Genomic DNA, 17,982 nt, shown 5'->3' with positions numbered 1-17,982 from the left:
AGGCATTACTTTTTCCTTTTCCTTCTAGCTTTTAAAACAGATTTCAAAGTTACAAATTAATTTAAACCTAACCCCATATGAGAATGTAGTTTGGCTATCCATCTTGTTTCATATCTTTCTGTTTCATTTTCAATGTTACCCAACCTAGCATTCTTATATATAACATCTAACACAGTAAAAGAAAACCTATGAGCATTACCTTGCATCTGAACATATTTAGCTAAGGCATTAACAGTGTTACCTTTATTTATATAATATATATGGTCCCTAATATGTTCACGAAACTGATGGTTGGTTTTGCCAACATAAAATGACCTGCATTGCTCACAGTTGGCTAAATAAACAACTTTCATGGTGTCACAGTTAACCATAATATTTAAAAAATATTTTCTCTGTCTGTGGATGAACAAACTCATTATCCTCTCTAACATACTGACAAAAATTACAAGAGCCGCACTTTTTGGTGCACGCTCCCCAATAGCCATAGCCCACTTTATCGGAATAACACAGCAACCTCTTTAAATTCACCATATTCCTGTAATAAAACTTAGGAGATGTGCCAACTAATGTTTCAACAAATGAATCAGGTTAAAATATTCCAATTTGTTTTAATTACATCAGTGACCTTATTTATGTCACTGGAAAAAGTCATAGGGACTCTGAAAATATTGTCCTTTCTAACTTGTCTGTGAGAATCCAGGATGGGAGTCATAAAATAGGGTCTCCCAAATCCTTCCTAATCCTTCCTCAGCTGGCAGGCACCACACATATCCTTAGCTGTCTCAATCCCCTTATACCTCCTAGCTTCAAAATCATCCTTAAGGGTCACAATAAATTCCTCAAAATCTCGGACTTTAACATGTAGCCTAGAGGCCCTTAACATTTGTCCCTTCACCACCTTCTCAAACACATGGTTAGGATGCATACTGCTACAATGGGCAAAATTCAGTTTGTAACAATCCTTCCTATAAAGGCTTGTAATAGGTCTATTACTACCAGGCTCTCTATATCCGCGGTGGTGCAGTGGTAGCGTTGTTGCCTCACAGCAAGAGGTTCTCCCATTCGATTCTTGGCTGGAGTGCAAGGAGTGCCTTCTGTCTGGAGTCTGCATGTCCTCCCCATGGTTGGATGGGCATTCGAAAGACATGTGTAAATGGGCATGCCTTTGTTGAAGGTTGGACGTCAAGCTGGCACCTTGGCATTCATTAAAAAAAATCTACTGCCAATCATTAGCGGACCGGAGTTTTGCTGTGGCAACCCCTAACCGGGAAAAGCAGAAAGACAACCACCATCAATACCAGGCTCTCTCTTCTCCAATAACATCCAAATAGGATATGTCAATATGGGACTTAGTGGCAGTGAACCACAGAAAGTCTGTAGTCGAATGAAGATAGCAAATTAATTAATCTAATTCCACTATGATGCCAGTCCAAACCATAAAAAGGTCATCCACAAAACGTCTGTAAAATTTTATTTGATGACCCCACTATCTCAAACTCTCTAGAAACTTGCATTTCCATACGGCAATAACAGAATTGGTGTAGCTATTGGCACAAGGTGTGCCCATAGATACACAGTGTCTCTGATGGTAATATCTATTACTGAATGTAAAATGTTATTCTCCAAAACCATCTCAAAGAGAAATACAGTGTTCTAGTCATGCATTTCAATGAGTCACTCTGAATGAGTACAGCAATCACACGTTGAAGAGTATGGTACCTGTTCCTAAGTATGCACTTTACAAGGAGTGATGATTGTGCAGAAGTGCCACATTATTCTGATGAAATGCCAGACTGGGTCATGATACTCAGATGGCTTCTATTGTCCCAGCCCAATCCATAACAACAATATTAATGATTCTTGACTCATAGAACATAATTCCACATTAGGAGGTTCCTGGATGGGGTGCATTCTGTGCAGAATGTCAATGTTGTCTATATGAACAAGATGGCTTGTAACTGGATTTTCCAGTGTACATTGACATGCCCATGATATGCCAGTAGCTGGAAAGTTAACAGTGTAAATACCCATTCAGGTGTGTGTGTGTGTGTGTGTGTGTGTGTGTGTGTGTGTGTGTGTGTGTGTGTGTGTGCGTGTGTGTGTGCATGCGTGTTTGTGTGCCAGTGTGTGTGTGCACGCACACACTCATGCACGTGTGCAAGCATGTCCCGTGTGTGTATTTGAAGTCTGATGCCCTAGCCAAGACTGCTTCTATGCCATGTACTTGTTGCTTGGAAGTATAGGCTTAGTCTCAAGGAGATCAAAGACCGATTTAAAGTGGGTATCGGTAATGAGATGAAAAAATGTACACATACTTTCTCTTCCTGTACATATTAATGTAGGAGATGGCTCCTCAGTACAATAGATGTCATTGATGAAGCAAATCATCAACAGGCATATATCATCTGTAGCAATAGTAATGCAAGTGACATTATTTGCATAACTGTTGTTTTATTATCCATACCTTTTCTGTTCTGTTGTGTCACAAAGGGCCATGAATTTCAGTCCACCCATTGCTCCTCTTCATCTATATATAGTACGTTATGAAGATCAGAGCATGAATGTCATTTACAGACATGATTTGACCTTCTTGTTTATTACAGTAATAACCCATGACTGGGTGTGAGTAATGCTGGATCTATCCATGGTTAGTGTGGTTTGGTCATGAGGGCAAAGCCAGAGTGACCAAACAAAGCCAACCATGGAGATATCCAGCATTATCCGCACCCATCTATGGGTTATTGCTTTTATACAATGAGTTTATTTATGAAAGAATTACTTACTATTCTTAAATAATGTATTTTATAATGATGCACTAGTGCTGTTCTTCCTCATTGTTTCTGGATTCTACCACTTTGATGATGTACCGCACATGCATATGGATTTACATTCCCGTGCTTACTCAGTACATTCATGCTATGGAAAGTAAGCAACGGAGAAAGGAAGATCTCTGTTGCTTTTTTTTTTTTTTGAAAAAGAAAAAAAAAACTGCAACCTCTGGACAATTTGCAGGTATGAGAGAGACAGGGCCAAATACAAAGTAAATCAGATATGTTTCTTTAGTTTTGCAGAAAATACCTGATTTTCCTTGTATTTTCTCTGCTCTCATACATACCTCACAAACTTTTATTTCAAGAAATGTGGACAAAGCCATAAATAAAGGAGGGGACTGATTGTTAATGTTGCTCTTATAAATTTAGAAAGCTGTGAGAACAATTGTGCATTGTATGAAGAAATGAGCCTGAAACTAAAATGTGTGTCATTATTTAGTGACATCATTCTTATGTGATTTGTCAGAAAATCACAAATTCTATGGGAAACAAAGTTACTAAATTCTGACACACTTCTCAGTTTCAGACTTTCTTTCCTTCAGACTAATGCCTGTCTACTATATAACAATAGAAAAAAAAAGTCTGGCCGCTCAATGGTACTTTAGCAACTGGACTTTTTTTTCTTGGTATATGCTTTACAATGGGCATGCTGGTTGGGTTGTCCAATCAGTGTGCTCGTTTTTGAATGTTAATGGCCAGTCATTGTATCATACCAGTTTTAGCACACCATCATCTTCCATTGCAGGCAGTGGTGGCTGGTGACTTCGAATCAAAGGGGGGCTGCAGGAGACAGCCAAATGGGTGGGGTCAATGGGGAGGGGTGCGGCCAACTAGAAAGGGGAGGAGCTATGCTCAAAACCACAAAAACTAAATATGCTGCCCTGGGTGCCAAACCGTCATTATGAGAGTCCAATCAAGACAAAATGAAGTATAGAAGAATAAAAATATTTCAATGCATTGGCTGCATGACAGCTTAATATCTAGATGGAAACAAAAAAGGTTGTGAAGCATGAAAAAATAACTTTTTTTTAAAATACATTAATGGAATGCCAGTCAAAATCAAGTATAAGAAAAACAAACAGCACTCAGCTCAAACCACTTCTTGCACTGCAGTTCTAATTATAATTTATATTCAGCTTTATTAAAGTACCAAGTAACATGCTGAAAGTAGAAATCTCTGATGCCCCCACTTGTAAAAATGTTCCTTATCCAAAAAAAGACCTGCTGCCTGACATCTACTTGTTTCATGGGGAAAACATGATCAAAGTAAAAAATGAAAAGCAAACAAGAAATAAGCTCAAGATAAATTGCTTAAAAGGATTACTGTACAGGTTATGGACCGCACAATTGGCATTCTGTTTACGGGTAAAGCCTGCAGAGATGACTGGAAGTCTCCAAGTGTAATGAGACTCTTAAAATAATGTAATCCTGTCCTTTATTACAAATACTGGCATATGCATTTCAATACCCAAGGCTTATACATTATCTAGTTAAGTATTCTCTTCATAGCAACAGAAAGGCTTTCAATGTTGGCAGTTCTTTAACAGTATGCTTATTAAAGCTTACTTGCATCTTGCAATCTCAGCCAAGTTTACCTAATGGTCATTAAAGTATTGCTACTTAAACACAGAGCAACAGGCACTTTGAGTAGTAAGCATAAATCAACAGTACAAAAAATATGACAGAAACCAGACCATTCTGTAAAAATCAAGGACAGATGAAAAGCCACTCTAGTACTTGTGTCTACCTTGGATGGGGGGATACTCTGCACATTTACACTGCATAACTACTCCTTGCCTTGCTTCGACACATCCAGAGTCACTACATGGGGGAGTGGGGTGCAACAAGTATGTCACAGTTTGAAATGTCTCTGGCTGACTTGTGATGGCCCTGACACAATTGTCATACCTCTCAACCTCAGAGCAAGAAATCTGGACAAAGCCATACAAAGAAATGGGACAAAGGCCCAAAAATAAGGACAATTTTTAAAATATTGATCTTATAAACTTAGAAAGATAATAGAGGTCTTGCATTAGTATGAATTTTCTGAATGGTATGAAATCTGAAACTCAAATGCCTGTCATTATTTTCTAATGTCAGTCTTTAATGATTTGTCACTAATTTGCCCAAAAAACACAATTTTATAAAAAATTTACCAAAAATGTGATGTAAAAATATAAAATAGCAACACAATACAGCTGGGAACCTGTCAAAGAATGGATACTTTAATATTAGTACTGCTAACTTGAGCAGCTGACAAAATAAAAGAATCTACATGCATTTCTGAAATAAAAGTAATCTAACTGATTATTACAGTTATTTCTTAATTATAAACCCTCCATATTTACTTCCAAAATTGCTATTTTGCGGAGGGATCATTAGGGGAGGAGCAACATTTTGAGCCAAAATCAGAGACAATTGAGAGGTTTGGGTATGCCTAATTCTATAAAGCAATTTATTTGCATGTACCTCTCAACCTGTTAATGCAATAAATCTGGACAAGGCCAAATATATTGGGGGAACATATAAACAGTACTAAAAATTGCTCTTGTATAAACTGAGACAGTTGATAGAACAGGTCTTACTTTAGCATGCATTTTTCTGAAGGTTATGAAGTCTGAAACTCAGTGTGTCATTATTTAGTGACTTAATTCCTAAATGATTTGCCAGAAAACCACAAATTTTATGAGGAACAAACCAAAAATAAGAAGCAAAACATCTATTCATTCTTTGAAAATCTGGACAGTTGGGAGGTATGGTTCAGCTGGGGCTGCCTAAGTTTGCCGCCCTTCCCCCTCACAAAACCATGGTCGAATGGAGCCTCCCTCTGCAGCCATTCCAATGATCCATTACTTGGCTATTTCACTCCATTTTCCATAAACACTAACGTGCATACTGATTTACTTCTATGATGATTTGAACTTCATTTGAAAGCTTTATTTTGCATTTTACAGCACAAACACTAAGACATCTGCTAAACAAACTTGGCATTAAAACTTCTCTGCCATTGAAACTCACATTCATTGAAACAACATTGAAACCCACATTCAAAGAAAATACATTTTACCCGTGGCAGATAAAGATTAATTTTGGGCTGTTTTCAAATCATAGGCCCCTTGCATATGAAACATACATGCGCTCTTTGATACACCTTCCTATTGCTTTGAACATTTTCCAGTAAACAATGAAACAAAATGCATGCACCAATGACAAAACTACCCAATTCAGAAAATTTACATCATAAAAGTCTACTCAAACTTCTACAGTCCACCATTATCAGTAAATATGCACAATCTCTGAAATAGTAAACAAGTCATGTAAATAATTCCACATTAAATAAATCTGTAATGAAGAGGTTGCTGCTAGCAATCACCTTTATATTTCATGGTTTCATCGAAAAATAAAGTGTCTGATGCCCCTGAGGAATAAATTGCCTAAATTACATTAAAAATAAGATAGCAATATTGCAATAGGAAATGGATGGCAAACTGATAACAGGCTCATAGTTAGTATCTTAACTTTCAGTACGGCAGCATTCATCCCTTATGGGAGTAGAACCAACAACCTTCTGCATCAAAAGTAAGTACACAACCTGTTGTGCTATTAGCAATGCAAACTGACTTAGCATAATCGGCACTAAACTTCTCTTCCCCTGCAGCTCTCAGCTCCTTGTAAAATCTACTCAATACTCAACTGCATCTCAACTTCGCAGCACAAGAAATCTGGAAAAAGCCAAATTTATTGGGGTGGGTCAAAAGGTCAAAAACCAGGGACACATTAAACATTGCTTGCATAATCTTGGAAAGCTGCTAGAATAAAATCCTGTGTTACCACCATACATTTTACTGCCAAGGTCCCTGTGCAAAAGAGTCAGAACAACATACCACTATGCCAAATCACCTGCTTTGTGAAAGAAAAATGCTGTGTTACCACCATACATTTTACTGCCAAGGTCCCTGTGCAAAACAGTCAGAGCAACATATCACTTCACCAAATCAGCTGCTTTGTGAAAGAGAGGAAGACCGAAACTTAAATGGCTATCATTTAATGAATTCAGTTCTCACCATAGCTGTCAACCTCTTAGCACAAAACACCTGGACAAACCCAGTAATGAGGGAATACAGCCCTCAAACATATTCAGTGAATTCAGTTCTTGCCATAGCTGTCAACCTTAGCACAAAAAACCTGGACAAAGCCAATAACAGGGTAATACAGTCCCAAAAATAAGGACGAATTTCAAATAGTCATCTTATAAACATAGAAAATTGCTAAAATAAAAGTTTGTGTTACTATATATTTATTGCTAGAATAAAAAGAAGTTTTACTATGTATTTTCTGAAGAATATGAAGTCTGAAATTCAAATGCCTGTCAGTTTTACTTCTGATGGAACAAAAACTATTTTCAGCAGAGGTCCATGGAGAAATACTGTAGACGCATGTCTTTGTAAAATGGCAGGACACCAGAGCAAATCCACACAAACACAGGGATAAGTTTCAGACTCCCCACAGAAGGCACCCAAGCCAAGAATCAAACCAGAAAACCTATAGCTGTGAGGCAACAATACTGCCACTGCACCATCAAATATGTAAGAAATTAAATATTCAGAAACCTGAAGTCTGAAATTCAAATGCCTGTCAATTTTATTTAACATTTGTTAATCAGGACAGTCTGACTTGGAACAAAAAAACAATTTTCAGCAGAGGCCCAGGAAGAAATAATGCAGACATGTCTTTGTAACATGGGAGGACACAATAGCAAACCCACACAAACACAGGGAGAAGATACAGACCCCACAAAGATGGCACCCCAGCCAAGAATCAAACCTGAGAACCTGCAGCTGCAAGGCAACAATGCTACCACTGCACCATCAAATATCAAGCATTGCAATATTTACAAACCACAGATATTATGGGGAACAGATCAGATCAAATATGAGGCAAAAATCTGCAATTTGTTTACAAATGGTGGTGGGTAGGGAATTCACCTCTTTAACACCTGCATACAAGGTACAGGGTTCAAGCCTGAGGTATTCCCTACCACACCACACACACACACACACACACACACACACACACACACACACACACACACACACACACACACACACACACCCACCTTGTAGCAAACCACCATACATCCCTGTCCACACACTTACCTGTAGAAGATCATAAATCCTTGTCCGAGTAAGCTACGAAAACCCGCACAAATCCACGAGACTGCAGCAAACTCCAATCCACACCAAACCCTGCCCGACGAGACTGCAGCAAATTCCAGACTGCTGACGTTGCAGTCCGACCCTGATGCGTTTTCCCAGCAAGTTCCAGGACAGTCTATGCAGTTTAAAACTGCATAGACTTCTGGGAGCTCTGTTCTTCATGTTTCCCAGTCAGGACTGCTGCTGAGACAATCTGCGCATGCTCCAGACTGTCTCAGCAGCAGTCCGGACTAGTGCGCATTCGCGAAAGTCCGCGATTTTTTTAAAATTTTTATTTCTTTATTTTTCTTTATTTTACAGTTGAGGGGGCTGCAGTCCGGCAGTCCAATAGCACGGGCCGCCCCTGATTGCAGGTTAATTTCAACAGAAGGATATGCATGACTATTAGCTTTTGGCTGCACAGCATTCTGAACAATGCTGTGGTGTACTATGGCACACACACTTCAAAACAGAGTTGCAGCAGCAAAGAATGACATTTTTTCTGGAATACTGTTCAGTTATATCAGCAGAGTATGGGCAGTTGGCATATGTCTTTATAAATGTACATAAATATGCATATAAATGAATGTGCAGTAGTGAAACTACACACCATTAAGCTGCCAATCATAACTGTTTTGTGTCTTTAGTTTGATGTTGGTCAGCAGTGCATTATGCTGAACTAATGCTAGTCTATGCAAATATGTATATACTGCTATGTGCACAAGTACATAATGAGGTGTTGTCAAATCATGGTGTAATATGCTATTCCATTATGAAATGCTCCTTGCGCTAAAGAAGACGTTTGTGTGTGTGCTGATGGTGTTCTTGTGGCAAAGTCTGTATTGTCTAGTGCTTCTCCATAAAAAGATCAGGGTTTCCAGCACAGAGAGACACACTAATCTACTCTGCGGTAAATATGTTGTGAGATTTCTCTTCTTAGGTACATCTGGATTACATATCTTATGTTATGCATGTAAAACCCATGTGTACATTTCTCAGTCATATCAGATTCGGTCGACTGTCCTTCCAAGGACTGCACTTATGTATCAGCCAGTGCCCTGAGGACAGGACTTGTCTCTGAATGTGGAGAAGGCTGTACCTATACCATAAGGAATTGCACAAGGCATACTATGTTTCTAAATCACACTTGTTATATTACTAGTGCTTTCAGACTTTCTTGCTGAAATGTCAGGACACATCTCTATATATGCAATGCATGGATTAACACTATGAATTGTTAACAATGATAGTGTTGCATGAGGGGGTCATAAGTCTGCAGCTAAGTTTTGGTATAACATTTCAAATAACTGAAAACATAACTCTTTAAGAAATAAATATTATTTTTATTCACATACTACACCAACAGAGTAAAAGCACGCTGCTGATACGTAATGAGTTCTAAGTTAGCAATTATGTCATATGTATCTGTATATGTATATGTATATGTATATATATATATATATATATATATATATATATATATATATGTGTGTGTGTGTGTGTGTGTGTGTCTTCCAAACAAAATAAAAAAAGAGATATATTTATGCAGCATAATGGCTATGTAGGCCTACTGGTGGCTATTATAAACAGAACTATTTTTCTGCAATAGTTTGATATTTCCTAGCAGGCTTCTGAAAAACATATCACCATAATGAAATCTGCACATGCCTTCCTCTTCGTATTATTTCTGCTATGTCATAGGTACCTAGGTGCCTCAAGTGTTAGCATATTTATAATGACAAAAATGTCAACTTTCTGGAGACGTATACTTCTGTTTCTTTTTGTTCTGATGCAGTGTTAAGGCAATGCACATACAGTCTGTATTGCATTTTATATCCTCTATTAAAGCCATACGTATACCTCCACTTAAAGTGAACAGAAATAAACATTTTGGATTGCCACACTAAAGTGCTTATACAAGCTGTCATTAGAACCAACAGCTCAGCCAATGTTGTAAGTTCTTATTAAAAGTTTCAGGGATTTCTGTTTTCATTGCCAGGTGCATATTGTATGTAAGACTGTCATTCTGTCATTAAGAAATCATAATCAGCTCAACTCTGACGTTAGCCTGGCCATTTTACTCTTGTCACTATAAGGACCTTAAATATTATTGTGTTTTCAGTGACAGAAAAATGGCACATTTTTAAAGAATATACATGATGCTTAGATATAATGCAGTTGCAGTTGCAAAAATACATACCTATTCCTGACATAAACCAAACTATGACCACCTCTCGCATGTTTAAGCAGGTTTGCTTTTGTTCTCTGCATATACAATTTAATATCTCAAACATACCTGAGTCAGCTGTGATAGCCTAGAGGGATAAATTCACAACTATATCACAGGCAATATGAGTTTCTTTAGTGGTTGGTGTGCAGTATAGAACAAGTAGGAGAGGATGGACTTGCACATTCTTGAAAGAGGGCAGGATAGAGCCAAACATGCATTGCCACAATCCCTTGGAGAAGGAGCACAATTTAAATGTGCATACTGGAGGCAGATGTGATGTTTCACTTACCCAGGCATCATGTACTTGTGGCCTTCAGTGTGAGTATGTGAAAACATGTTGTCATGCACTGTGGTCCTGTGCAGTAAAATGCATCACATGTTCCCCTGTTCAAGGTGGAGATAGGCCATTGTAACTGCTGTCATAGCTGGTATGCCAGTGAGGAATAAATCACCTTCATAGCTGCTTTCCACCCCCAGGATAGTTGTTGTCCTGATCCCAGGTTAAATTCCTGGATAATGGAACAAATGGTTTATGCTCCATCAATTGAGTCATGTTCCATTAGGGGGAGGCTTGATGGTCAGCAGGTGTGGGGGCAATAAAGTTGAAAAAATCTCAAATATCTTCTGACAAAGGTTGTAGTGAATTACACTTACATTCTCAATTGCAATTTTTATTGTCATTTTACCTTACAAAATTTCAAACAGCTCAACACTGGTATTGGTCCAAGGATTTTTAGTGATATGTTATTTATATGGAGAGAACGTGTCGCATTTACAGACAAGTATAGAATTTTTAGTTCTTACATTGTCAACACATTACTGATTTGTTATGGATTGATACTGCATACCCTGTCCTTCTGAAATTGCTTGAAACAGAAAAAGAATAGTGGACAACATATCTAGGTGTTCAACTAATGGAACCAGTAACTATGTGAAATCTCGGGACCCGCTTTTTCCAAGATAAGGAAGCCAGATAGTTGAAAATGTGGACTTATATATACTAAGTCTGGGATTATTTCTTATAATATTCTTCTTTCTGTAAGATGTGGCAATCTCTGATTTGGTGTATCAAAGTTTATGAGGTGTGGGGGCAAGCCCCCCCCAACACAAATCGAGTTTAAAGAACAGTGATGTTCAATCTTTTCTCTTCTCCTGCATGTTCTTCTTTCAGAATATCAGGGCTCAGCAAAGCAATTTTCAAGATTTCAACAGGGAGACTACTGGAAGAAATGCATTTATCATTTTAAGAGCTGGTTCACATATTTTCAATCTGAATACTTCCAGTTTTTGTAAAAAAAATTATCTCCATGATAAAATAGATAACAATTTAATTTTGATTCTTTAAATAATCTGTGAGTTTGATAAATATTCCATTTGTCCCTTGACAAAACTGTATGTTCCAGATTTTGAAGAGCTCTGTGCTTCAGCAGCCTATGAACCATCAGAATATCTGTCAACCAATTGAAACGTTTGTTCTTCTAACTCTGTCCTATGAACTTCCAGTATAGTATATGAATCTGACTCCACAGCTTTAGCCACTTGAAAGCATGGCATGGCAATGTGGACACCTTATGCTACAAATGGAAAGGCATTTTTTGAGGTCACTAAAATTTTTGTCTCTCATGTATTGACAGCTGAGTTCAGCTGAGAAGTACTTTAAACTGTTACTGTAGTATGTACTCTGAACAGAAGTTCAAAACAGCACTCTTAGTGTAAATGAAGCATTGTGCAAAATATCTGCCTTTGTCAGTGAACACTTCAGAATATACTGGTTTAGAGCCTATCTGTAAAAAGTGAAATCTCATTCCCATTTGAAGACTTCTTTGTGAAACTATCAGTAAGTAACAAATAGATGAACATCTACAAGAACAGTTTAAATTTCCTGTTCTGCCCTTAGAGGATTCAATGAGGCACGGTTCTATATTTGACCCCATGCATCAGTTGCTCAAATATTTGGAATGTTAAGTTGCAAATGAAACAATATTTCTGGAAAATATGGAGGATTTCTGCTTTTTTTTTTCATTTTGCTCCTTTTGCATTCCCACCAGGTGACAATCAGCTGCTTGGCTATACCATTTTTACTTTGATTGCCCTGATACTATCTCCCATGTCTGTGACCATATCAGTGGCAGGTTGGTAAGGGGAAGTGGAGATGAGCAACAAGCATTATCACATATACTCTCCTGCATGTCAGGGGATTTTTGTATGCCGTAACTGTATGGAGCTACTGGTCCCACACATGTCCATTAGATCTGTCTCTACTTCATTACCAGCAGCTAATAGCAATCTGCTGTGTCATTATGGCATCATCACTGACACCAAGGATGTATTTTACTGCAGGCAGTAACCTCCTTTCTCTCTTTGTTCAAGAGTTGATGAGCATCAAAATGCTACTTCCCACCTGCAACCTTCTTCACCAGCTCTCATGCCATTAGTCAAACTTGATTCTGCTGGGTCATAAATAGGTCCCTATTTCTCTACTACAAGGAGCCAGGGATACAAATTCTATGTCTAATATAATGAAAAATTCAGTAAAGTAGCATTCTAGGCCATTTGTGCATTGTTCATACTATGCAGGAGGTCATGATTACAGCAACAACGAAATCAGAATATAATCCAAAAATGTCAGACAATGACAGTAACATCATACATTGTAAAGTCTCTGATGCTTAGCTATGAAATGCTGTATCTCAGTTCCTCTTCCAAATTTCATTATAAAACCATAAAGTAGTAACAGCTGGGTGATCGCCTACAAAATGCGCATGATGTCTATTCTACACTCACCTGACTTAGAGCATTCTGGTCCTGCTTCTGAGTATAGCTTTCTCCCTTTTTTTACTACACAGTAAACTATTTACTTAATTCCAGTAATTGCCTCCATAATTTAAAAAGGAATTAAATAAAATGTCTGCTTATTTGCATTTTAGTGGCTGTGTGCAAGACTAGTTAAAACCGATATCTTTGTAGCTGATACAGTAAATCTGTTACTGGATGCTGAGATAACTAATAACCCATTTCTTTTATCCACATTTCAATTCCTTGCCATTAGAGCATGACAAAGTATGTACTCTATCGTCTTATCTCTAAAGATCTATATATGTTTTTAGTTGTTGTTTTTCCCCTACGGCAAGATATTAGTTTGCTTGCTTAATGCAGAAATTCCTGTACTAATGAGGGTTCCTACATTTTTGAAATCTGGGGTATGCATGTGATAGTCATTTTAGTGTACAACAGCAATTAAGTGAAAACTAAAAGTGCAAGAATCCTGCACTGGCAGGGAAAACAGTCTCATTTATGTTAACTGAAGCTGACTTCTTAAGTTAATGGCTGGTTTAAAAAAAATGATGTAAATAATCTTTTTCTGAAACTTTCAGGTCAGCCTGGATTCCAGAGTGCGGGAAGTGATAAACCGGAATTTACTGGATCCATCTCCTCATATGTATGAAGATGCGCAGCTTCAGATTTACACGTTGATGCACAGGGACTCTTTTCCAAGATTTCTGAACTCTCAGATTTACAAGTCTCTAGTTGAAAATCTATCAGGTGGTACATCTGATACTTAGTCTATTTTTTAAATGACACACTAAACAAAAAATATTCTTTTTTTAGACAAGTGAAGAAGCAATTGAATAACATCAGAAGCTGAGTTCCTGGAGAACTACAGTTTAGCACTACTCAGGCTCTTGTGAAAAAAGTGTTAGGCATCATTAGCACTCTCTATTTTTCTCTTTGCAATTGACTAGGGAAAAATGCTGATTGCTCTCAGATCTGTGTTTCTGTGACCTTTACTTAGTTATAAACAGAGCTGCAATGATGCATTCTTAAATGAGTGAGCTAATCCCTTGTATTTCTCTAAGTGCATGTGCCAGAGCAAATGCTTGCCATTGGCCATTTTAACAACTCTATCACGCAGACAAGAAGCATTTCTCATGCATATTTATTTTGGGTTGCATCCATTTAAAGCAAAATGTGCAATACAGGTTGACAGTGACATAACTGCCGTGCAACAAACCTATACTTACGTTTATCCTCAATTGTGCTGAGTGTTTTTGGACACGTGTGTGTGTGTGTGTGTGTGTGTGTGTGTGTGTGTGTGTGTGTGTGTGTGTGCGTGTGAGTTTGTGCGTGCACATGTTTGTGTATATGTGCATGTCTCTGTGTATATTTGTAAACATGTGTGACAGACACAAAATAAATGTATCTATGGCCAATACTTATATGTGGGAAATAAGAGCAATCTGGCAGCATTTACTAATATAGTTTGGGACTTGCTTTTGTATTCAAATGCCTGAACTGTTGCATTTTTTGTTACAATTTTCACTGTTAGAGAAGCACAAATCATGTTGTGAAAAGCATATGCTTGAAAAAATGTGCAGAGGCTTTTTTATTTAAAGAACAAATGTATTATTGTAAATTTCATTATCTCACAAACTATGCCATACTTAATTTAATGCATTTGGCATTTAGATTCAGTCCATGATTTTGTATGAAGACTGGTTGGTCAATATTAACGGTTATCATGTAATGTTCCTGGATATTTTTTAGCAAATAACTTTGAAATGGACACCTGTCAGGTTGTTAATTCAGCATGTTGTATCCTTGCTAACTTTCAGAGTAATATCTAAGCAATGAGTTATTCTGAAAGGAATAAAAGCTGTATAAATAAGGAGGGGAAATGGTTTATGGTAGTGCAGAGAATCACAACTTTAAAGTTTTTATTTCTGCATGTGTAACTCTTCACAAGAGATGTTTGTAGTGCAACAGAAGAATTATGAGGCAAAAACACATAGCATTCAAACTCTGTGACATCCAGAAGAAAAAGATGGCCAAATACTGAAATCTCAAAAGACTCTTCACTCACACCCAGGTATCATTTTTCTACTTCGTTCAGATGTTATTTCTTAATGACAACTTTGACTTTCAATGTCGGACTTTCTAGGAAACAGATAATTAACCACCTACTGAACAATATGTAAGTTAACGTATCAACAACATGATGGTCAACATGATGTATCACCTGCTACTATGGAACATAGGAAGAAAAGCTTAGCATGAAAAATACAAAAATAGCACTAAACTGGGTTGAATAGCACTGTCATTGAGATAAGTATTATATGTAGTAAATTATTCTGCCATTTTGTTTAGCCTCTACCTCTCAAGTCTAGTAACTTATTTCATATTTAATGCTAATTTATTCTTATTTATACTTTGGACGTTATCATTACTTGAAGCTTGGCACTGTACAAATTTTGCATGAAACCTTAAAGAGTAAAAAAAAACAACTGTGCATTGTTTTACAACTTTTAAGTAGGTTTTGTAATTTATATAGATTCAGGAAGCATCACTAAAGGGCTACTCTCTGATTCCCTATGCAAATATATTGTGCTGTATTATTTTAAGGGTTTGAATAAGATGGTCGGCAATGTTAAAGACAACATTTCTGTTTAAACTGATTGCTGACTGCTGGGTCACATACAGGACTTTTAAAGAAGTGTTATTTATAAAACTGTCACCACAAGACTATTTATAAGTTATTTATTGTAATAAATATGTCTTGTCTGAAATGTTAATGCATTATGACATAATTCTTGTTTATCGTTAAGTTGCCATGTAAATGAGAAATTAGGACGCTGTGCTGATACAGAAGTATGATGTTTACAACAAATTCAATTCAGGGTCAACAGACTAATGATCCCGAATTGTTTTAGTTTTGTAGCTTTAAAGAGATTTATGATAGATTTTTTTTTCTACTGTGATATGTATATGTAAAGAAAACTGACATTATAATAATTGAATCATTCAATATGATATGTGATTTATTTTATTAAAAGCTTGTTACCACAATGTCTACTACTTCCAGGCTTTTATAAACATCTGAATCACCTGAACGGTGTTTAAACTTGTACAAGACTGGTATTATAAGGCTTCTGTTTATCTGCATGCTCCTTAGATGCCAGCATTTTTATTCTGAAATAGACATTTCTGCTGTGATTTAAATAATATGTTCCCTGTTACTTACAAGCAAGTTCTTCACAGTTTTGATCACTGGAAAGAAAGAAGTAAATGTGTATTGATTTACTGAGTTTTCTAGTTTGACTTATTTTGCCTGCAGATGTGCTGGTGGGTTTATTAGGATTACTCTGACTTATTGTACTACCACACTACTTCAAACCTTTCAAGGACTCTGCTACCAGGACTAAATCCAGAAGTCATGCAGATTCCTAGCTGCTTCTGGCTTTTCACATAATGGTGCTTTTATGCACGTTGCTACAGAGTTTAATGTATCATTTGCCAAATATAAATTGCCAGAGCTAGATTTGTGGTACTTTTTGCTCTACATAGTTATTGAATTGTAAAATAAAATATGTGGACTAGAAATTCACAAAGATTTTACATTTTTGCAATACCGTGTCTGGCTTATAGTGCCAGGTTAACTGCATAAACTTGTAGCATATTTTCCTTATTCATTCAGATGTACTAGCATTTTTCATGTTTTGTAAAAGTAGATATCTGGTTGAATTTAAGCTATTTCACTCCCTCTTGTTCTTAATTGCTTCGTCTTCCAGTGAAGTTTAAATCAGTTATTATTTTTCTTTTTGTTTTGTTTTTTTTAATCAATATTGGATTCTGATTTAATATCAGGGCTTAGCACATTTATATATCTGACAACTTAACGAGCTGCTCAGTGTGTGAAGCAGCAAATCTATATTAAACCGAGCACTTCAATTTAGGCAGCTATGCCGTGTCAGTGATATAAACCCAAGAATTAAAACTGCAAAGCCCTGTGAACTCAGTATCTAAACTGTGGCTTGGATTGTCAAAATATTTCTTTAGCATGCAACAATGTTATCACTTTGCATTTTATTTATCTCTTCACATTATTTAAATATAACTATTTTATTTTTACCCACTATATTTATTAAAATTGTATGCTAAATGTCAAATCAATATTTTTAACTTTGTGTGATCTTAGTTCTCTTACTGTTTTTAGCAGTCTAATTTTGCCCTGTTTTTCCACCACAGATGTTATATAAAATAGGCTTGATAAATCTTCTATGTTTTATGTTATTTTGTTAGCAATCTAAAATTACAAATGTAACTTGTTTTCTGTCTTGAGAGGTGCCAAGATTTCTTCACCTTGACAAGAATACATGTTACTTAATTTAATATACCTAAACAGTTGTAATTATATATACATAAATAAATTATACTGTTATGCCAAACTGTGTGACTTTAATATAAATAAAATAATTGCATATTCAAGAATATCCATTGATTCATTGTATACTTTTCAGTCTCGTTTATTTTCAGAGTAATTATGTATGATGCATATTTCCATTGTAAACAAAACAAATTTGCTCAGTACAACCTATAGATTCTAATGGTTTAATAATTGTTTTTTTTTTATTTATTAAAATTGATCTTTGAATTAGACTCCATTCAAATCAAGCAATCAATATACAATATCTAATGGGTTGCTTGTGAAGTACAGGCTGCTTTCCAAAACCAATTATTCTTGGTACAATGCAATGACCCAAGTGTACAGTAGGCCTTAGGGTGTCCATCATTCTAACAGTAGGTTGTCACACCTCCATACATTGGCTATGCAATTAAAGATGTGTACAAGCTGTCATGGATATACCTGTTCCCAATTCCTGGTTCAAAATGTATCAACAGAAACACTGCCACGAATGCTGGGGTGAGTGAAAAATGGAGGAACTTGCCT

The 17,982-nt window shown here is 36.7% G+C and overlaps 1 protein-coding gene across 5 annotated transcripts in view; it reads left to right on the top strand.

The window, feature by feature from the left end:
- Positions 1-17,524, top strand: part of RGS17 (regulator of G protein signaling 17) — a 607,054-nt gene extending 589,530 nt beyond the window's left edge. For all 5 annotated transcript variants that reach the window (XM_044059151.1, XM_044059365.1, XM_044059285.1 and 2 more), the window contains one exon: positions 13,631-17,524. In XM_044059151.1, the coding sequence (XP_043915086.1) occupies positions 13,631-13,819 (189 nt within the window). In that variant the 3' untranslated portion in view covers positions 13,820-17,524. The remainder of the gene's footprint in view (positions 1-13,630) is intronic.
- The last annotated feature ends 458 nt before the right edge of the window (positions 17,525-17,982 follow it).

The sequence above is a fragment of the Protopterus annectens genome, chromosome 1.part0, assembly GCF_019279795.1.
Source record: "Protopterus annectens isolate FY-2018-M chromosome 1.part0, PAN1.0, whole genome shotgun sequence".
In the NCBI taxonomy this organism is placed as follows: Eukaryota; Metazoa; Chordata; order Ceratodontiformes; family Protopteridae; genus Protopterus; species Protopterus annectens.
The sequence above is the reverse complement of the archived record's forward strand: the minus strand, read 5'-3'. Positions and strand labels throughout refer to the sequence as shown.